Source organism: Temnothorax longispinosus, chromosome 10 (genome assembly GCF_030848805.1).
Source record: "Temnothorax longispinosus isolate EJ_2023e chromosome 10, Tlon_JGU_v1, whole genome shotgun sequence".
Lineage (NCBI taxonomy): Eukaryota > Metazoa > Arthropoda > Insecta > Hymenoptera > Formicidae > Temnothorax > Temnothorax longispinosus.
In genome coordinates this window covers 17,560,903-17,584,326 of record NC_092367.1, presented here as the reverse complement: position 1 = coordinate 17,584,326, position 23,424 = coordinate 17,560,903, and the positions used below count along the sequence as shown (strand labels likewise).

At 37.7% G+C, this 23,424-nt stretch overlaps 1 protein-coding gene across 1 annotated transcript in view; it reads left to right on the top strand.

The window, feature by feature from the left end:
* Positions 1 to 23,424, top strand: part of Nachralpha1 (nicotinic acetylcholine receptor alpha1) — a 140,147-nt gene that overhangs the window by 70,767 nt on the left and 45,956 nt on the right. Inside the window, exon 3 of the mRNA XM_071789894.1 lies at positions 16,843 to 16,887. Within this exon, the coding sequence (XP_071645995.1) occupies positions 16,843 to 16,887 (45 nt within the window). The remainder of the gene's footprint in view (positions 1 to 16,842; positions 16,888 to 23,424) is intronic.

The window sequence follows — 23,424 nt, the reverse complement described above, 5'->3', positions numbered from 1 at the left end:
TTATCACTTATTACGTGATTAACATATCAACAATAATATTACCTATAGGTATGATATTACCTATATAAGAGGCAATGTTTTATTATCTAATTATACTTTATTTATTGTCTATTTATTATCTGATTATATGCATGACATAGAAAAAAAATGGGAAGTGCTCTATTCTGATAAATTAGTGTTCATGCTTTTGTCGATAATATAATGTGTTGCCAATTATCTTTCTGAAATTGTTCTCAGTTCTTTTGTAAAGAGACCAGCGAAGTCTCTTACAAAGAGTTAAAAGTGCTTGTTGTAAGGCCGCAGGTAAAAGATGCGGGAAAGGATTCTCGTCGAAACCTATTGGAACTTCATCTTCGTGCTTAAGAGGCAGACAACTCAGGATTTATGAGTTTGTAGAACACTTAGGAAACTTAGTCTTGTTAAATGGATTACGGATCCAAGCGTGGAGAGAGATAGAGCTAGAGAAAGAGAGAGAGAGTGAGAGGGGAAGAAGGGGCATAAAGCATCAGGCTTATCTATAATCTGACAAACTTATATATCTTCTTAGTGTCGATAGGTACGAATGAATTTATAGTTATCTTCCGATACTAATATAATACGTAATTGGATCTAATCATATTAGGTATTATATTAGCATCGGAAATTATTATCCAGCTTCGCCAAGATCAGATCGATGTGACATATGAGCATTAATATTTCCAATCGATTCTTTTTTTAAACACTCCATACTTTTTTAAATACTCCGAATCGGATATATCATTAACACGTTCTTGAATATCACTATCAGACATAATCACATTCTATATTAATCGTTATTTCGCTTATATGCATGCTTGCATATGCAAATAATTGAAACACAAAAGAATGATACGATGGTTATGAGCTCCAATCTTATCTCTGAACAACTTAAACCAAATAAATTTAGCCAATTTTGTAATATATGCGCTCTATTTTTTCGGGATACTTCGGGATTCGTCGTTCGCGAAAATATGTATCGCTCGTGCTGCTCGAGGCGTGCCTCGACTAGCTGAGGATATTGCTCGCTCTTATTTACAGAGGGACAACTATAGCCTCACGTATCTGAGTTTCGGGAACTTAGAAACTCCATCTTAATGCTAAACGGCTTACAACTTGCGCCGGATAGAAGGCATAAAGATAACTACGCCCACGTAGGAAACTATCCGTTTAGCAATAACATATATTGTCAGAGATGCAATTTTCGAAAGTGCGTAGCGCAGCAAGCGAAGTTACGCCCCCAACTTTCGAATAATTATAATTCGCGAAGAAATAAGTTATGTATAACGTGCCTCCGCCGTTCCGTGCGGAAGCTTCGTGTGTACGCAACATACTTTCGCGGATATCAAGGCTGGAAGTGAAATGTTTCTAACATTTTATAGATGTAACATAACGTGTCGTAATACGAGGAATAAGTCTCAATCCTTTCGACACATTACTGTTTTTATGTATGTGCGCCGAGAGTTTAAGAAAAAAAAACCATTTCTTTTCTTGTTTCGCTTATATCGATCGCTCTCGCTGAAAGATTACGACGGCGAAGTTTTGAGAGCGTTGAAACTTCGTCGTAATGTTAAGTGGTTTACGAAGCCGGACGAAGGGAAAACGCATCGGAGTTAAGCGCGCTATTGCCGACTATCTGCTTAGTGTGAGGGATTCTTTTCAGTAAGTAAAAACGTATCCACCGTGAAGCAGTAAAAAGGCAAATGCTGCTTTACTTAAGCCGCGCGCTCCCCGATGTTTAACTCTTTTAAAAATGTTTCCTTATAATCTCCGCGCGCGTATAGCGTCGGTGTTTGCACAAGGATTTGCGTTACAATGAGTAGAAACGGCAGAACAAACAATAAGAATAACGGATTTAACGAGGATTAATTTGCGACGACAGTGACGAGCGAGGTCGGGATATTTTTAGTCAACGCGATCAAAATAATGTATTTTAAGAGATTTCCACCTCGAATATTTTTAAATATTTTAAGAATCCACTCAAATTAATGCAATTATGTGCAGCACAAGGCGATTTGCAAGTGTTTAACGTAATAGCATTTATTTTACATTTTATTTATTGATTAATAATAGGTTCGATACTTCTCTTTCTAAAGATATCCTTTGATTTCCCGCTTCCTTTCTTTTTCCTTCTAGCATTATGTATATCCGTGTATTTGAATTATTTATGAGTAAAATTGGACGCACAGCACGGTACATGTGTAGAAAAATAAACTGTCAAAACGTTTCAGCATGAAGAGAATGGAGATAACAATAATGAAAGTATTAAACCGCACGGATAAACGCAGGAAACACGTCAAAATATTTGAAATTCAAAGCAAGTTGACCGCGTATGTATGTACACGCGGAGGTACCGCGATGTGCGGTATGAAAATTAAAATAGGATATGCGGCAAATGCTGCGTTGAGCATAGATCGCAATGACTGACAATGCGAAGCACAAATCGGCGCAAACCGCTACGATTTTATAGGGCGCTAGTAGAGACGGTGCCCCGCCGGTGACAACTTGCAAATTGCTTTTCTTGAGCTGATACACGCGGTTCTTTTTCATCTTTGGTCGACATCACTTTGACGCCGTTGAATTTTCAACCGCGATTGGGACGAGGACGAAGGGCGGGAAGCTCCTTTTCTTCTTCGCTTCCTCAAAAACACCGGGATATCGTCCCCGTCTTGCCGCGCTTTGCACAAGTTTGTCCGCAAGTCAAACTGTCAGGATCGATTGAAACTTCGCCGCGAGCGTCGCCAGACAATTCTCAAGGATGGGAATTGACGGTAGTACGTCGCCGTGATCCCGAATATGACGGGACAGTCACCCTCGGTGAAGAGAGTATCACGGAGAGAGTCTCGCTCGCGCGCGATTGTCGCGTAATGTGGAAGTTGTAGAGAACACGAAGAAGTCGGACTTCGTCGAACGTGGGTATCGGTTTATCCGGCTTTTTCCGCGATCTCGAGAACTTGTCGATGCGGATCAGCGCGTTAAATCATAATTCTTCTCACCGTAATAACGAGCAAGGAGTTCGCAAATTATATGTATTAAGTCTCGACAGAATATCTGACTTAAGATTCAATCTGATAAACGTTAATTCTAGGCGAAGAAAGACAAAAAATAATCATGAGAGTTTCGGGTACTATTTTTTTATTTAAATCCGTGATTCGATCCGTATATACAAAATTTATGTGTACCACAATAAAGCTATTTGCTTGCTTCCTGAGACGACAGTGCTCATCGAGCTCTTGGCAGACAAACTTTTGTAGAAGTTCGATAGAGTTAGCGAAGTAGTGCATGTTGGGTACTCGAGTGTACTAAACTGTTGTATGCTGTTGCTAATATTCAGATTCTATTTAACCGCTATGCTTCATTTAAACGTTTATATCAATAATACGTATCTTACTTGTCACACAAGTATCAAGCTTTAGAGCCAACTAAAGCTCTAACCAACATCCTTTGAATCAACGCTAAGCTGAGATGGTTAGAAAGGAAATTGACAAGTAACGTTCCTTCTCAAACAGAGATTTGAGAATTTTATTACTTAAAAATTTATATTTTTCCTTTCTTTTTTTTTCATGCAAAGAAATAATATAAAGTAAAAATAATTTTATTAGAAACTTACCAAGAAATTATGATTTAATAATATGTTATTTATATGTCGAACCGCAATATATAATATTCAATTTGTGCACAGATAAAAAGAAAAACTCTTCTCAATAATTTCATATTTTACATATATATTATTATTAGATTTTAATTACGCTTATTGATAAAAAAAAGTTTTATGGCACATAATTTTTAACTTTTCTATATTCCAGAAAATTAACTGAAAATTATATGCAACGCGAAGCAACATTTTGTTCGATATGTATCGGGATTAAAAATTATATTGGGACCGATAATGAAACCGCAGCTGCTGAAGCGTGTAATTAACGACTTCACCGGAAAATTATAGAAAATTTTTCTGGCTACATAAAACAAACGTTTCCCGGGTCGAAATAAGAAATTAGCCTTTGTCATAATTTATTATTAATTTATTAAACTCTTGCGATTAATAACATCTGCGAATGTTTTTAATGAAATTTTCTAAGAATTACAAGGCTTTTATATAACTTTTCTTTAACATTATATAACATGTAATGTATATACTGTAATATAAATATAATAAATTATACCTCTTAATTGAATTTACCTTTAATTTTGAAAAATCTTTTTAAAAAAATTGAAGAGAGTACTTATGAACAGTTAGAATTTTCTACTTATACTCATAAGAATATAAATAAATAAGAAAAATTGTGAGTGAGCGTGAAAATAAATAAGAAGAAGAAATTGAAAAGGATGCCATATGCACTTACTTTTTTTCATAGTAAATATATTTTTCGTAATTATTGCATAAATATTTTGTTTATATTTTATTTATCCATTATTGCGTTATATGATAGTACAAATTAAACAATGATAACTAGACTGAACAAATTTTTACTTGTAAAATGAGCCTTCTGTTATCAGAAACTTTAGTTTAACCCGCTAGTCAGAATCTGTCTGTGATAGAGAAAAGATGGAGCATAGGACTACAGTGGAGTTCGGAAATGAATAATAAAAGGGAGATGAGAAAATAGCTGTGCAAGCTGCAATGACAGCGAGGACATCAAAGGACTTAGTCACTCGGGGGTCGCCGAACGCAATTAAAACTTTTCTACTTCCATCGGTTAATTTGTCTTTGTTACTGTCGTGACGGTTTGGCACTTTCTTTTGTTATGAAATGCCGCTTATTCGATTCGCTTTTTCGACGCCTGTTAGAAGCTTAGTAACTGTTACTACTTTAACTATTGAATATTCAGTCAAAAATAAACTAAACCCCAAAAAAATGATCTTCTGTCGACTTCGCATTTGCACAGAATTGTAAGTCGAAAGCAGAATATTCGAAAGTGTTCAGACGATACATAAAATTAAAAAATGCAAAGGTTTAATCTGTGAAATTCAAAACAAAGTAATAAAGTATTGTAGGTATATAAAATGATTGAAAGTTTATTATGGTATTCATAGTCAAATCTTATTTTTAAAGACTGTCTTAAGTAATGTCTTAAGGTGCTAATACGGCTCTGTGATTGGTTCATAACATCTTAAGATCATACTTAAGTTGGTCTTAAATATAAGATCCGATTATGAATACCGGTCTATAACTTATAATATAGTATACATTTTTTATTGTAACATATTCTATAATCAGCGTCAAAATTTATTTCAAAATCCAATTTCTTTTACAACTCTGTCGGTTAATTGAATTTAAGTTGTATATAAGAATAACTTGTTTCTCTCTCTTTCTTTCTCTCCTCTCTCTCTCTCTCTCTCTCTCTCTCTCTCTCTTTATCACATTTCATAGAGTGTTTTTTATTCATTATACGACACAGCTGGTTACTTTCGGCGACAGCTGGTCTTTCGAAGTCCTGAATATTCGAGAAGGGATGAGGCGGGATGTTTAGGAACGATAAAGGGAGAATTGGCGAAGAACAGAAAGTTCGGACGCCAGATGGTCGTCTTTTCTTTAGCATTTTCTTTAAGGTTCGTGAACGGGTTCTTGTCACGAGACGTTCAAAAATCGCTTAGTCTACGGTTAGATAAGCGGTCGATAAAGGATGACCTAAACTGACATAACGACGTAACATCCGTTCTTATTCACTGTCGTTCGACTTCTTTCTGTAGTATCAGTTGATGAAAGGCTATTCGGCAGTCCGGCTCTTTAGGCACCTTTTTACGTTCCGTCGCGAGAGATAACCGAAGTCTTGGGTTACTGTCCGGAATGTTCAGATCACCGGAGAATGTCAGGATATTTTTATCTTGATTATTTTTTATCCATACATCTCTCTCTCTCTCTCTCTCTCTCTCTTGTTCACAGGGTTTCTTTTGATATAATAATTTCTATATAAACTATCAATTCTGCATAAAGACCGAAAAACGATTTTAATAAAATATATCGGTGATGTGCAAACTGATGCTCGAAAATCGAAAGGACGCATTTTAGTATGTAATACACTGCGCGGAGCATAAAAGAATTATAAATGCCATATTCTGTTCTGGCATATACGAGGAATCCTAATAACACGTACACCAGCCGATGCCGGAAATGGAGGCGCGCGTGTTTGCCTGTGTTTCCCGGTATAACGGCAGCGACATTCTTTCTCCTTTGTCCCGCTGCGCTTTTCCTTTACGATTCGTATCACGATTTCGTTTCTAGACGTCGACGTTCTCCCTATAAGTTAAAAGGAATTCTTATGGCTCCTCTTCGGTGAACGCGAAGAAGAACGTGAATGCACGCGCGACAGACTTTTCTTCTTACGTTCCGACAAGCCGTGCTCGATTTGTCAAAGGATGGTTCCGTCGTTCTTGACATAAATAAATCCGCGCTGCCTTCACGCTTTTACAATCTTATCATGTTCGCGGAACTCATTAAGCGGACGGTTTAAACGAGTTGAGAGTGTTCACGTTAGCTACAGCCTGGCCGTTTTTCTAGATCTCATTTGCAGGTAGTCGCGTCCAATCTTTATTTTGAACGGCTGAAAGTTGAAAAGAAAACCTCTTTCCTCTTACAGAGGATTTAACGTTGCTTAATTATTCCGACGATTTCTTTACCCGTTTGACACGAGGAAAGATCTTACGTAGAGGAAGTCAGCTCTAATGTAAGTGTATAAACTATAGGTTACTAAAAATTAATATATTTCACATCAAAATTTGAAAAAGTTTATTTCAAGAAAATATTCACTTTGCAGGGAAAAATAGTTTACAGAGAAAAAACAAGTTTAAGTAGTATACTTTTGAATAGTATATCCACAACTAACGTATTCTGTGCGCTTAAACTAACAAATCTAATTCGTATTAGATAATGAAGCAACACCAGAACTTCCACTCGCAATTTTAATGCTCAAGACGTTGAGAATCATTTAGTATGTATGTTAGTTACCGTATACTCTTCAGTAATTCAAGCGTCTCGAAAGTTTGTGGGATGTATGGTCTACCTCCGTACAGTACGTATCGATTACGTAACTGAATCTCAGCTAAGGATGCGTGAATCTAAAGATGCTTAATGATCTCGAATATCTTTACCGATACGAAGCATCGCGTTTCGTTTGTTTATTCTACATTAATTACAATTTTCTATCCACTTCTGTAAAAAGAATTCGTGTAAGTAATTCGTATTATTAAAATAGCTTCGTCTCTTTATTTCTTTTTTCCTTATTGGTAGTCTGTTTAACCGGAATTGTTTTTTGTTGCGACTTTAAAGTGACGATCATTATCGTTAGCGTTATATTACGATGAATAATTTTAATGTTGCGTTTCTTCATGCACTTTCTTCGTTATTTTATCTCTCTGTTTGCTTTCATGTCTCTGCGATTCCCTTTTTCCCCAGTTAAGCGCACATTTGCTTTCGAAGGTTTATTAGTTTCTTAACCTACTTTTGAACAACGTACGCGTACGGAACGGCTTGAAGTCCCTCAACGATGTTTCTCATAACTTTCATAAATAAAGCTACGACGCAACGCATCGCCTGCGTACAACTGTGCGCGAATTTCCCTTTTTAACGATCACGGTAACGTTAATGCGTTACGATTCTTCTTAATAAATATTATAAAATAAAGCATTTGCCGTTTATATAATGATTTAATTTGAATAAGTGGAAGTTCGTGGAGATTATATTGTTATTTAATTAGAAATATATCCTTTACATTTCTGCAAACACTTCAAAGCCTGCAGATCCTCCGTTTTTATCGACCCAATTTATTACAATTTTAAAAGAATCTCAGCAAAATTTTAATTTAAGATTTAATAACACAAATCTTTAATGCTGAAAAAATTGCGGAAAAAATAATGATCTTCCTTAACAATTTCTTAAAGAAAAATTTCCAAGCTTGTTAGTCTTATTCAATTTGTTCTTTAAATTGAAACCATTATTCCAAAACGCTCTTTATAATGCCATCGCGCGATATAAAAATAAAAGCAGCCTAAATATCTTTTTACTTGCGGTAGCTCGTACGCTTAACACATTTCTATCATTGAAGATAGGTGGTGGAGATAGAAATTTCCTGGAGTCTTAAAGGTTGAAACCAAATAAGACTAAAAGACGCGAATAATGGTATTCTCCCTAAGTTCGTTTTCCAATTCCGCCAACCTCCTGCGTCCCAGAACAATTCCTTTGTTCTTTTGTTGAATTTCTCCGAGGTATCGTTAAAGCTACACTCCGGAAGCGTCGTCAAGTGAAAAACACACGGACAGAAACACGTATGTATATATATATATACCTACAGACACGGACATTCTACATTCTGTACGAAATAAGAGTTAATATGTATATGTATAGGAGTAAAAAGAGAGTGAAATAATACATTGGAACGTAACGAAATTAACGTTGGAGAAAAACACATTGGAGTAAAACACAATAAGTATAAATACTAATGGCAAAATTTGATGTACAGAAGAGAATGAAGATGATAAGACGGTAAAAAATGCAGAGTGAAAGGAAAATAGATATGAATTCGCCTTCAGCTCGTTCACATTGACTATTGGCAGTCCTAGATAGAATCTTTTTCAACAGGAACGCAATTTTGAAAGAGAGTACGAAACTGATAGCCTTATTTATACCTCGGTACTGTAACCAAACAACAAACAACAAGAAAGTGACGCGCGAGTCGACGAGATCGGAAATAGAAATAGGAGAGACGAGAATGCGAGTCGAAGGGGAAGAAGGCTAGGTGGGTGCGCGCCAAATAAAGAGTTACAGATAAAAAAGAAGGGATGGCTTCGGCGCTGTAACATATCCCTCCTTTCCTCCGTCTCCTGAGGGAGCTCGATTCAACCACTCTGTTTCGTCCCGACATCCAATTTCCATACCATTAAGTAGTCCGCCCACACGCGGAACGTATCTTCGGCGCGCGGCGTATTTTCTCGACCGCCGTCGTGTTTAAGATCGCCACCCACGAGGGGCGATTGTGCAGATACGACGGACATCAAAGGGACCGGGTGATATCCTCCGGATAACGACGTCGGCGTACGGCCATTTCCAGCGTGACTGCGTTTTTACAGGCGCGGTGATGAACTCGGTTATGAAGTGGACGTTACGGCCTTAATAACACAGTCAAGCCGCGTTGCTTAAATTGTAGATGTGCGAGCGGATCGTGATGATTAATAAGCTATATAACGAAGCATTTCGCGTTTGATGCAATGCAATGATGGGATGAAAGAATACCCGTGTGTTGATATTTTTGATATTTATCGAGTACGCTTTGGATTTTGCATACCTATAGTGAATTTTTTATTATTCTACTTGTTTCTAGCGATTCATGTACATTATGCACTAATTTACACGTTTTGCTTGCAAAACTTAATCAATGAAATCAGTAAGTGAAAATATCAAAAGAATCAAATGCTATATAATATAATAATACATTCTCCTCCCAAAAGATTATAATATATATTTTAAAATTAGTATTTTTAGTAGATTTTCACTGCTCAATCATTTTTTATAAATTAACAATGATAAAAAATGAATTTGCGAGAGAGTTTACTGGAGAAGGGAAAAATTGAGTCCGTGGGCTATAAAAGCGCCAAGCACTTCCACCAATGCATCAAAGCAATGTCCTAAGAAAAAGAAATAGAAAAAAAAATAGATCGGCCGTGCACGTTTCTTGAAGATACGAGAAGCGATACAACGTGCTCGCGCCATGTTGGCTTGATGATACGTTGGAACGATACATCATCATCGTCGCGGGGCAAATGGCGGGCGTAAAACTGTTTTCGCCGCAGTATTGCTATTACAGTATTATTAAAGAGGTGCGTAGCGGCGATAAATGCGAGTACAATGACGCCGGTAGAGTTGATAAACGATGTTAATAATCGGGCGAACGACGCAAAACGTAAAACCGGATTACCGCGACGAAGCGAATTCTCTTTGTGGCATGCGAAGCGTGAAATATGAATTGGCGTGTTCATGTGTAACGGTTACTGCCAGTCATCGTGTGGCGATTGCCAATAAAGAAACGAGTTATATCGGCATATCCGTTGGTTCCTTTTTTCGTTACGATGGCTGTTGTCCGAAGAATTAACAACCGATGCCGAAGCGATTCGTGCTATGCACGACAAAGCAAACAGCGCACGTGGTACTACTGTATTTGATTCAGTACATATATCTTTGTATCTTTGATATCTTTGTACGTTTAAAACCAATCTCTGCTCAGCTATTTTGCCTGAGAGTAACCAAAATCAATATTACTTCAGGAATTATTGCCGCTGGGTTGTACGGATTGCCGTTTTCCTCGCGCAATAAACAGGAAGAACTTCGCAATCAGCAGTGACTGCTCCTGCTCTTGGAAATTCGATAAATCCACGAAGATCCTTCTTTGAACCATAATTTATCCTTTATACCCTTCTCCTAAATTAGTTGGAAAGGCTCTGCGTCGTGGATTCTGCACCGCTTATCTCGATTTGCCCTTCTTTCTGGCTGCTCTGCTCGCGAGCCAATGAACGCGGTCTTTTTGGTAGAACCCAGCAGGACTGAAGGGTTTAGATGTTATAATTATTCGGAAAATGCCGGCACTAAATTTCGACCAGTCATTTCCATGTGACGGGACGAGTGTTTATCGCGTATCCGCATCTCTAATCAGTGGATTAACAAAAATTTATTTAAAATTTCAACATTTTGGGCGTAATCGCGCTTTAATCTACTCAAAAGAAAAAATTGCGCTGACTTCCTATAAATATAATGCACCACAACTTGATAAATACCGAGGAAATCATTTTGCTTTGATTTAGCAAAGTTCATAAATTTAGTAAAGTTATATTTGTGATAAACTGTCTGCAATTGGCTATATTTTTAACTTTATTCATTTAATACATACATATGTTTATATTATTTAAGATCAAAAAGATCGTAAAGAACAAACATTTGCATCTCAAAAGTATTAGAGATTTATTCTGCATTCCGAAATAGTTCCCTTCAAACGGCGCATACCGAAGTTATAAAAGAAATATACCAGTAATAAGCAAAGTAAAAAGTAAATTTACTATTAAAGTTTATTAATTTATTAAAGTTAAGCACAGAAGGATATGTTGTAGCTTTGGAACACACATTATATATAATTTTCTTTCTTTCCTTAATTTATAACAAGGTGTAGTCCGTCGTCCTAAAAAGCGATACGAATTACTTTCTTCGCAATATCACGAAAGTCGCGTGAAAGTCTTATTGATGCGAATTTTTCAAAGAAATGTTAAACTATATATTCGGTTGCCACACGGCGGGAGAAGCGGAAGCTGGAAAGCATAGAACTAGAGAGCGTTCATGGCTCGCGCAGTGAAATCTTTATAAAATATTAAACTCAGAAAAATATTAAATTCCAGATTGGTCTCGCCGTGCTTCGTAAAGTTTCCTCGTGCGTCATTCCGCGATAGTGCTCGCACGTTTTTTTTTCCCCCCCACATCTACCCGTCCTTCTGCTTCCTCTTTTTCTCTCTTTCGATTTCCATCTTTCTTCTTCGAGATAGAAACTCTACTAGACCGGAAACGAGATATAAGTGAGCGCCTATAACATTGTCTTTCTAATAGTTCGCGTGGAACCGTAAAGAAGAGCATCCCTCCGTCGATGACCTCGTAAATTCTCGTCACGTAGAAGCGATCTTGAGGGATAACGATGTTAAGTGCTGCCAAAGCTTCACGCTATCAATTGCGAAAGTTGCGCGGTTTTCTGCGGTTCACTCGATTACGTGAAAAGACATTAGAGTGGTAGAAATGGTGCGAAGGAAATATGTGTGGCTTATACAGGCTCGATAAAAAAGTATCTACTTTTTTCTTATATCTCGTTCTTGAGTTCTTCAGATCATTTGGAGTCGATCTATGAACGGAATCCAATGAAACTCTATTATTTATTACACATTAAATTCAGTATAAAACATTTTATTTTATTTATATAAAATTGAAACTCGTAACTCGATTAAAGTAATGCTTTAGATCAAGAATTATTGAAATAATAACGTTATTACTTTTTTTTACCTATATGCATATAACTTGCAAACCTAAATAGATAACGTTGATACTTTATATATTATACAAAAAGCTACCTCTCTTCACGATTCTATAACGTTCTACTTCATAATAGTCGTCGTGCGCGTTGATAAAAGCCATATTATCCTCATCGAAGAGCGAATTCTATAAAGGAAGCAGGAAGGCAACATTGTTCGAAAGTACTCTCCTCAAAACTTGGTAATGGAAGGATTTCTGTATTTTTACTATTTTTGTTCGATGCCTCAATATGATTCCGTTTTTTGCTTCATCAAAGCAAACAAGTTCCGAGTTTTCCCTTCACTTTTCTGCGCCCCTATAGATTTTTTCGCGATTAAATCGGCGAGAACACGCGGCATGGTTACGTTCTTACTTCCTACGTGTAACTTCCTTCGAGATTTCTTGCGCGCTTGGATTCCGCATGGCAGTCCTGGCGACGTCCGTTTCCAAGCTATTCGCGCCAAGTTTCAAGTTTCATTTCGAAAAGTTCCTGCTGACGCATACGCTCGGATTTACTCATGTAAGCGTGCGAGGTGCAATCGAAGGTTAAGGGTTGGCAAAGTTTCGGGGCAGTTCGGCCATAGAATTCGCAGTAACACGTACTTTATGTTGGCTATAGAATTAACGCGATGAATTTGAAGTTTGAAGGAAACGCTTATACAATTTAATTCGCGTAAAATGGACGCTGATTTCCATTTGCATTATCACGCATCTGAATTGAATTGCAAGTCTGAAAGTTTAATCGTCTTTTTATCGCCGTGTAAAATTCTAAAATCTGCATAAAACGAACTCCCGAAAACGCTTTTACTCCCATTTTGTTTCGCTTTCTTCGAATATTATTTGTTCATTAAACAAACACAATATTTGACCTGTTAAATAAATATTAACGTATATTAATTATTAAATGTTAGTAAAGATTATATAACATTCGTAAATAATGCGTAAATTGCAAAGCGTAAATAATTATGTAGTATAGTACAACAAATAACGAGATCTCACATTGGTATTAATCGAAAGCGACTTGTTCAATAAAATACTGAACACGAATATGGTTTTATTTTTTATTCAAGCATATACATTCGCGCATTTGCATGAAAAATAACGCAGCATATAATGAAGTTTACATCAAAGGATAAACATTTAATGAAAATATTTTACAATACAACGTTGGGAGAGAAATATACGTTTATTTGAGCGTTATAACAATAGACGATGCGTTGATATAAATTTTTTAGTATTAGCTGTGGTTGCGTCTGCGATGAAATTACATAATTTATTCGTGTTGCCGGCGATAAACTATATATGTACGCTCATAAAAGTTCTTATTGGTATGCGCATAATTCTCATTTAAATTCGAACATTGAAGTAACAATACCTTACCGATTAGCTATATAAAAGGTTGAGCACCAAGTTTTCCTTGGTTTTGCATGGTTATTTTTATATCGTTCTTTTTATGTATTTTATGTATGTGGTTTTTCATGTATTCTGATTTTTCGCTGAACAATATGACATGTTGAATTACATCAAGCTGAATTCCGTTGAGCATTGTACATACACCACCCTTAGATGCGAACGAAAACTAATTTAATCAGTCATTAGCATTTTTTCTAGTTAGTTGTTTTGAATTTTGCTCATTTAGACTCACTTTTATCGCACCTTTAAATCAAATCTGCAATTACCTAACGATATCACTCTTATTTTACGAAATTTATTTACCGCATGCACTGATTGACGCGGTAGCTGACGAGTAATACTCGCGTTAGCATTTGATTGCAAAGTTTTTTTTGATACGTTTGTATATTTAATAACGTTTACTCGCATTGTCGTAATGCTGAAAAATTATGATCGACGTTGAGTCACTCGATGAACTTTCAATATTTAATCGCTCGGCGTCGCATCGATTAAACTGGGAATAATAGAGGCTTTTTAACTTTTCTGAGACAAGATGCTAATCATTGTTTCTGGAGTTATCGATTTTTATGTCACTTGCAATGAGTTCCGGATAAATAGCACTTTTTTTCCGCCGACGCAGTAAAAGTCGGCTTCTCGATTACTTCCGAATCTCGTAAAGTAACTTCTACGATATTGTAAAACGCGACGTTAACGTCGCCGTTTTGAGAGAGTAAAGCGTAACATCGTGATGTTTCGCGGCGATAAATGGATTATTGCACCTCGCACTGAACCGTGTACAAAAGGAGAGAGACTCCATGAAGATTTAAAGAAAAAATATTGCATTCTATACATGTCAGCGCCACGCTATTAAATTTTTATGTTTGCTTGAGAATATCTTCTTTCTCCTTTTACTAGAGTGATGAAATCTACACAGAATATTTCCAAGAATTAACTCATTATTTTCTGGTAAAAATATCAATTAATTTCGGGTTACAGAAGTGATCTAAATACATAATGAAATTTAATTTGATAATTGTTTAATATACAGAAGCGATTTGTTTTAGTAACAATTACTTAAAAATTTAGTTATCAAGATGTCTAAAATAAAAAAATCAACACGCATGCACACATACAGTCCTGATTTCTCAAGAATAATACGTGTCTCATAAGTCCTGCTATTTTGCTCGCGACGTTTGATTAACGATTTCGTAATTGTTATTTACTCTTGCTGTATATACAGTCGGATCGCAGTGCGTCATCTAAGATAATTGCGTGCGCTAAAGCTGCCGCATTATAATTACAATTGTGTATGCAGGGTACCGGCAATAGCAACGATACATAACATCCGATTTGGTAACCATAATTACCGCTGCGGTTACGGTATTCACTTGTCACGGTATTCGCTTTCGAGGATGCAGCTCCCGTATCTGGCATGCGGACATTAATATGGTTGAGTACGAAATTGTAACCACGCGCACGTTCACGAACCCCTGGTTATTATCACTTAGCTATCATGCGTCCGTAGAAGCGCGGCGGGCGATCGTTGATGCCGATATATTTGATTACACAACTATAACTACCGTTATGCTTAGCGTGCCGTTCTCGTGCGAGTTTGCACGCGGTGCGATAATTGCTAATGATACGCTTGTGTGGCAAACTTTAAACACCGTCACGTAAAACACCAGCGCGTAGAGAGAACGGCGATAACTGTCGCCGCGATTAATCTTGAAGCTAGCCGCTGCGCTGCGCTGCGCTGAAAATAATACCCGCCGTTTTATTTAATTTAATGTCACCAATTATTTCGGCTCCGCTGCTTCCGCAGCGTTCGCAACTTTTGCAGAATTTATTTATGTTCGTTTCAGATAACAATATAAGCGTTACACAGTTATGTTTTCGTCGACTTACATCGCGAGACTAATTATTTCACGTTACCAAAATCCGAACTGAGTTTAACGCAAAATAAATATTGTAATAATTTATAATTTTTAGTTCATTGAAATTTGATTACGTGTTAAAGATAAAACTGCCAAAAGTTTAGAAATAGGTTTTATCTCTAGTTAATTTTTCATTTTTTCGTGAATTTTAAGTGAATTTAATACAATTTATATTTCAAAAACGTATACATCAAGATATTCAGTTAAAAAATTGTAACAAATAATTATATATTTGTGAATTTCTTTTTGCTGCAAAAGGATAGATTTTTCGGAAATTTTGGATTTTTCTGTCATCAAGATGTATGTTGTTCGATTAAATGGACTGCATGCGTAGAATGCTTTTTGTATACATGTGTAAATTTTCACATGTTGATGAAAACGCACAAAAAATGTTTGGAATATCTGTTTTCTTTTTTAAAATGTCGAAAGCCAGAAATTTTCCGCCATTTAGACTACGATAAACCAAATCCGCCGCAGGCAGTAACTATAGCTCTAACTAATTCTCTTTCGTTTCTCTCTCGTGTACCATCGAGATCTGCATACATCCGACGTGAAACTCCGCGATGATTATTGACGATGACGCGACTGATTGTGCCGCTATAACCGTTATCGCGTAGCACATTAACGTACGTTAGCACACCGCCACGGTGCTCTCGTAGCTGAGCCCGTTTGCCTATAGCTTGACACTCACTACTACCCGTGGATCGCCATGATGCCTTACCTGCTGTCAGCATTATCGCGTTCCATTACTACTGGGCGCCGGTCGCGGACTACGACTTGCCAGTACTACTGATACCGAGGCACTGGGCTCATTGCGGAACTGTAACTGCTTGTAAAGCCCGGTCTACATACGCCGCAGTTCGCAAAACGCAAGACACACGCACAGTCTACATGTCAAACTAATTTCTATACACAGAGAGGTTAAATTGACATGTAGACTGTGCGTGTGTCTTGCGTTTTGCGAACCGCAGCCTATGTAGACCGGGCTTAATGTTTGTTGACGTTTCTATTGGCGGAATCGGGGAAATCTATTGACCCGCAGTGCACAGAGGGGCCGACAGATAACCATTATTGTCTCACCTAGCTTAAAGGAAACCGCTGCAAGACGTTCTTTATTGTCGCCGAACGCAATCCTCTCATGTGCTATGAATCTTTCTAGTTTCAACAATAAAGTTACATACAAAGAATCGCAAATTATGAGAATACGTTTCGTAAAAAATAGATTTCCTAAAAAAAAAGTAAGATAGACGTGTATTCGAAAATATTGTTTTTACATAGAAAACGAATGTACTCGACAGTAGAACGATTTATTGGAATTTTCGAGCGATAAGAGCTTTCTCTTCTATCTTTCTCTAGTATCATTCCAGTGTCTCGAAAAACCAATAAATCTATCTCTGAGTAACCAGAAACAGGCGAAGTAGGATAACGCCTCTAGACCCGATGCTCATCCATTTCTGTTTTCTTTTTCAGAACCTGAAGAACCAGATCATGACGACAAACGTTTGGGTGGAACAAGTAAGTAAAATAATGTTTTTTCTTAATACAAACTTATGTGCATTAAACGTGAATTAGACATATGTATAAAGCATATACAAGCGTATTTTCCAGCATAATTTTATTATTACAACTGTTGATAAAAAAGGAGTTAAAGTAACATTAAGATAAAGAGAACTTAAAAATAGACTAAATTGAAAATTAAAAAGGAATTGTACATAATGTAGTTTTAGAGCACAAAAAGCTATTTAATATCTCTGAAGAGATTATAAATACTAAAGAGATTATTGAATTATACTAATTAAACGCAGTATTTTTATAATAGTATTTCTAATTTCTACAACTAATTATTATTTTAATAAGAACCAGCCAGTTGAGCCTCCTTGTATGCGTTTATATTTATGTTTATTTTATTGTTAGTTATTGATGTGTGTGTGTGTGTGTTGGTAGAATTATTATTGCCATTAATGCGATATCTATTAGTATGTTTCTACGATAATCGATCGATCGGAGCTTATCGTATTTTATTAATTAATTAAACAATACCTAATAAAATATGTAAGAGATATATGGCCTGTGTCATGAATTATTCGCAGCTTCGGTTTGATAATATGTAATATTACTGATACTCATTATTGAGATGTTTTTTTACGAACACGGATATCTCATTATCAATAAAGCGCGATATTATTTCTAACGTAAAAATTCTAACGTAAAAAAGTTTTTTATGATTTGGGAAAATACAACTACATTTCGTACATAAAAAGAATTTTTTTATCGGCAAGATTAACATACATGTGAAATACATGTGAAACGTAATTGCTAAAAATTTAAAAATATATTTTTTAATTTAAAAAAGTGCATTTGAAGATGTGGAAATTTTAATTATCTTCCATGTCTTTCCAGTCTTTTCTTTTCATTATATTATATGAGTTTTGTATATTGTATATATAAGAATGTTTTAAAACCTTATAAAAATTCTATAGAATGAAAAATAAATACTTTAATAATTTTAAATGCAAAGAAAGAACATTTTTTTGTAAAGCACATAAAGACAAATGCATTTTTTCAAGATTGAATCTAGTGTGATATTTTAAGATCAAAATTTCATAGAATGTAGATGCCATCGATGTAATTTTGTTGTTAACTTGATTTGCTCTTAATTTGTAATCAAATTCCACTCATGCATGACGAGTGAGGCGATATCGGAGGATAAGCTGCTTAAAGATTACAAATGCCGACCGTCGAAATTCGGTTTCCATTTTCGTGAGTGCTATTGCTTTGATTGTCAGGATCTACCCTTTCGACGTAAGACGGTGGTGGTTTGGAATTTCAAAGCAGGCGAATTTCATTCGCGCTTGTCGACGACGAAATTCGAATCGGCGGATAGCAGTTGGCCTTTATTGGTGTAATACCCTCCTGTGTCTTCGCACGGAGAGAACAGCTCTTCGTGACACGACCATTCCTCGTCTGTCTTGCGAATTTATTGGTCGTAACCATTTTTGCTCTTCGCCTTTTAAAGATTGCATTCTTTCTTCTTTGCGCCATCATTCTTTGTCACTAATGATCAAAAGCGTGCTTGAAAGTCGCTACTTTGATAACTAATTTTGACGGATTTTAATGAAATTGATCTTTTTATCCTGTTCTATGTAATTAGGTGCCATTTCTTTAGCTATCATGAAAATTTTAGGCTTTCAAATTCGTACCTGCAATCTCTGAAGGATATACGTACAGAAATTCATTTTTTTAAATATCTGCGGGGCTTTCTCGAGAAATTCTACTTTTAAAATAAAGTATGGATATATACATTTATTTAAGTAGAAACTTGTAAAATGTTCTCGATTTTTATTTATTATTTTTATTTCATGTTAAAAAGAATAAGACATTTAGTGAATGTATAAAGTTGGTAGATGAGTAGTATCTCTGGCTCAGATACTTAATCAGTCACAAACGCATGGAGCGGCATTGAATTTAATGTGATATTTAAGATTAAAATTTCGTAAAACTTCCACAATTAAAATAATTTGTTGTTAACTTGGTTTACTCTTCATTTGTATTCAAATTTCACTCATACATAATAAATGAGACGCGATATCGACAAGCTGCTTAAAGCAAGTGCCGACTGTCGAAATTCGGTTTCCACTTTCGTGTGTCACCTCGATCACAAAATGTAATAATTACGATTTTATATCAAGATAGGAGCAGATGAAATAAATTAGATCGCGATGACAGGCAGTGCGTTAGAGCATGGCTCGTTGAAAGAATCTTTCTAAGTTAGTTCGGGACACGCTGGGACGTCGAAAAGCTTGTGCATCGCCTTACAGAATCTGCAAGCGACGGCGCGGTGTCGGCGGGATGCATTTTAATTGCAAAGCAGCCCGGGTACGCGCACGTACTTGCGGATGCAACCCTCGTCTTGCAACGTGGAAAATTTGGAATTCTCGAAGAGTCGTCGGCCGTCGCTGGCGACGATCCAAAAAACTTTGGTATCGCGGTAGAATGGATTTCCTCGGAATGTAGATATATACTCTTGGAATCGGAATGTATAGGTTATCTATTGGTTGACTTTGGCGTAACTTTTTAAGGGTGTTCTAAATTTCTGTACGTGCGAGGCAGAGGAAAATCTGCAACGTCAGTTTCGATATACATACATACTGTCGCGTAATCATCAGTAAAAAATATAAAACAAATTCGATTGCATTTGAAAATTAATGTGTTTAGGGGAGTACATATGTTATAATTGCATTTTTTTTTATGATTGATACAATTCACGTTTATTAAATTTTTAATTTTTACATTGTATTAATTTCTTTGTTGTATTCGAGACAGTCGCAGGAAATTCTTTCGTGGCTAATTACCATCAACGACATTTCTTTGCGGAAAATTTTCGTCGAGCAACGCTCCGGAGCATCCTTAGCCGTAGAGAATAAGCCTTCGGTAACGAAATCGGAGACACGAAAGTTTGGTCGGAAAAGCCGAAAAGTTGACCTTGGGCAAAGAAGTCTCGACTTTTTTTATATAGCGTAACCGCGCGCTTCCCGTTTGTTCGGAACTTTTTTGGTCGTCTTTCTTTTAGCCGGTTCGTTACGACCGTTTGTCAGTGTCGATAAAACGAGATCGGCGTCTTTCCTTTTTTTTTTCTGACGACCCGCAGGATAGCGGATGAGTGAGCCGGAGAACGTGGAGGAGGGTCAGAGGTGAGTTCCCCTTCGGCGTCACGTCAGTCCCGTTGAAGTGGCGCCCCTTTATCGGAGTTTCGGAATTGCTTGCGATTACTATTAGTCAGAGAGAAGCGAGCCGAGAGAAGAGAGACCAACTGGCAGCTTCAACAACGGTCCTATGATGGTTTCAGAAGTTCCGCGATACTCGGGAAGTAAACAGTCATACGTTTTTCTTGACAGAAAGATGGTCAAAGCTGCCGGAAGACGGGACAGGAGAACGTGCAGGGAAAGTTTAATCGAATCGTGCGTCGGCAGTCGTGTCTTGTTTGCAAAACAGGGTGGATATTATCTTCGTTCAGACAAGACAAATTGTGCCCGATGGAAACAATGTACTATATAGGCGTGGAAACCTTACGGCGCGAAAGCGGGACACAAGAGAGAGTTATAGATGAAATATTTTCTCGCAAGCTGGCTATAATTAAGGAAAAAAGACGGGAGGGAGTATTTATTAGCAGCGATTGTACAAAGCTCGCGTGTGCAATCGGCGTGATCGATTTCGGATTTACCGGGTTCGAGTGTCCCGCAAACGTACGCTGCGGGTGGTTGCCGCTATAATTGATATTGTTAGAATAATTACAACGAACCGGAATGCGAGCGGCACGATTTAATATACGCGCGGCTGCGTATCGCCGCTATCGACGTATCGGTTGGATTTCATCGTCGATGGGAAATCGTAATCGACTGCAATGTGCCACGCGGAATTGCACAGAGCTCAATTACGGTACATGCGCGAATTATCGGCAACTCTATCGAAAAATTATTTAATTGGGTTATCGCTGTATTATTACTGTCGCATCGTTCGTGCCTGCTCGGCTACGAGAGACAAGAAAGACCAGAAAAAGAAAGAGAGAGGTAGGAAAATTGAATTCCACTTTCGCGAGCTTTCGTTATTATCAGTAGATGGATTGAAAATCAAGAGACGGTTGCTCCGCTCGTCCCTATTGTCACACGCCACGAGAAATCAGTCCGAGTTTCGCGACACTGGCCGAAGAGCGCCGGAGGAATCGTTTCTCTTCGGCGATATTTATACTGTAAATATGGCGGAGGCGAGAGGAAAGTTTCCGTATTCGTTCTTAGCCTTTGTAACAGCAGCATAATATAAATAGGAGTAGGATTCTCGCTCTTCTCGTCCCTTTTGCTCATTAACCGATGCGCCGGCCCAACGCTCGTGCCGTATCACTTAATTCCTCGATAGCATAAAGAAGGGCGCGCCGCCTATTACAAAGTCTGAATACAGATTTAACATCGTGAATTTACATAGCGAGCAGTAAGCTTTCTCTTTTTGTCATTATGTAACGTTATTATATCGTAACATTATTGTATCGTTTATGCAAGTTTATCTCGTTTGTTCGCGAGTCTATCGCAACGTTATTATATCCAATAACGCTCTTGTTAAAACCGATGTTTACGTCTGATAATCGATTATGAAATGGATATTCCGTTGATTGTAACGAGACTGATGTCATAAAGATGTGAATCCGATTACTTTCAAATAATTTATAAAATATTCGGATTTTATTAGGAAACCTGACGAAAATATGTTTAGTCTAGAAAAGTTTGAAAACGCATTCTCTTTCACGTGTGTCCAACGAAGAAACTTTGTTTCGAATAACGTGAGCTAATATTTTACGAAACCCACTCGGCGCCGTCGTCGCCGCGTGTCGTAACGAATGTATTTTACAACCCGCAAAAATGCGAATATCAAAAGCGATGTTTGTTCCGATTGAGTCGATGTGCTTAAATCGCGTATTGTTGCTTTCCCTCGGTATTTTCTACGGAATGGCTGATCCGGGGATTACGGGGATACGCGCGACCCAGGGCTTGTTTAAATAGGGCAAGATGTTTGCATCGGGCGTATTTATTCTACCATTCTGCCATTGTTGCTCGAAGCTGGCGAGTTTTACGGGGCTTCCGAATGTCCGACACGGGCGATTGTCAGCTCTTGCTACCTAGAAGAGAAGCCGACAGCTCCAGTCTTGCCAAGTTTTCTCACCTACTTCGGTAACAACGGATTTCTTTCTATCCTCCGCTTGTTTTCCACCTCCTGCGAAATGTTCTGACACGAGCGCCTAAAAGATTCGTATCTGACCCGTCGTGAAAGAAAAAACGGGTATCCGACTGACTGAAACAACGGCTATCCGAACGGGTTCGTTTGCGATGCATTTATACTATAAAAATGTTTTATCGCTATTTTGTTACGAATTCTCTTTACATAATAACGGATGAAAAATATCTGTTTTCCGCTTGTCAACTTTTTTCTTTGTAGTTTCACCTTTTCAAAATTCTGGATTTAATTTTACAGGCAGAGACACGCAATTTCGATGTCCATATTTATATTCACACCCATATTTAACATTTTATTAGTATCGTTTTATATAAATAGGAGAAATGTATCGTGCAGGTTGTACGTGCGCAAGTTTTCGAAACGCCAGTAGAGAAAGATATACGTTTTCCATACCAAAGGCAAGCGGGTCTTGTGTTTCAAAGTTACTAGTGGCTAGCTTCGCAATTCTGTTATCAATAGCAACATTCTGCTGGTACCTCGAAAAATATAGCTGTTAAAATGGCAAGGTAAAATTCGTGCGCGTATACAGGCGGACGCTCGCCCTCTCTCTCGCGTGCGTTTTCCGTTGTGTGAGATTTTTTCGCAAGAGCGAACGTGACGCTGTGTTTACGTGGCAGCTAAATCTGAACGTGTGACAGCGTCGACGAAACAACCGCGCTTCAAACTAAACGGTGCGGCGCGCGATAATCCATGGTGAGCACCGCCGTTGCGTCCGTTTTATTCCGGGGCCCGGGCGTCGTATCGTACCTATCGGGAAGAAAGACGCGATCTCTTATCTCCCTCGTGAGCTCTCGCGACTGTCAATCGCGATTACACGCGTGGCTTCGACGGCGACGGGACACGAATAAGCCGAGCGTGCCGAGTCCTCTCTGCCTTTTGTGGCTGCGAATTTCCTCCTTTACTCCGAAACCTCTTTCTCTCTCTTTCTCTCGATGCGAGATACAAATCCTTTGGGCTTCACGACAGGAGGCGCACGGCGCGAGAAATACGGAGATTCTCAGCGGTTCTCGAGTTTCAAAGGTTACGTTGGATAGTCGTCGATTTTGCCTCTCCCTTGCCTCTCTCGCCCAGCGCTGATTCCTCCCATCTCTCTGCGACGATACGTTTTCTGATACTGTGCAAACCGATTTACGATGCACTTCGGTCTCGTCTCTTCGACCTCTTTAACAAAGAGATATAGATAAGGAAGGGAACAGTATAAGTAACTTAGAAAAAAGATAATGGTACGAAACGGGGTTCAATTTACAATTTGTCCCGCAGAATAAAAATAAT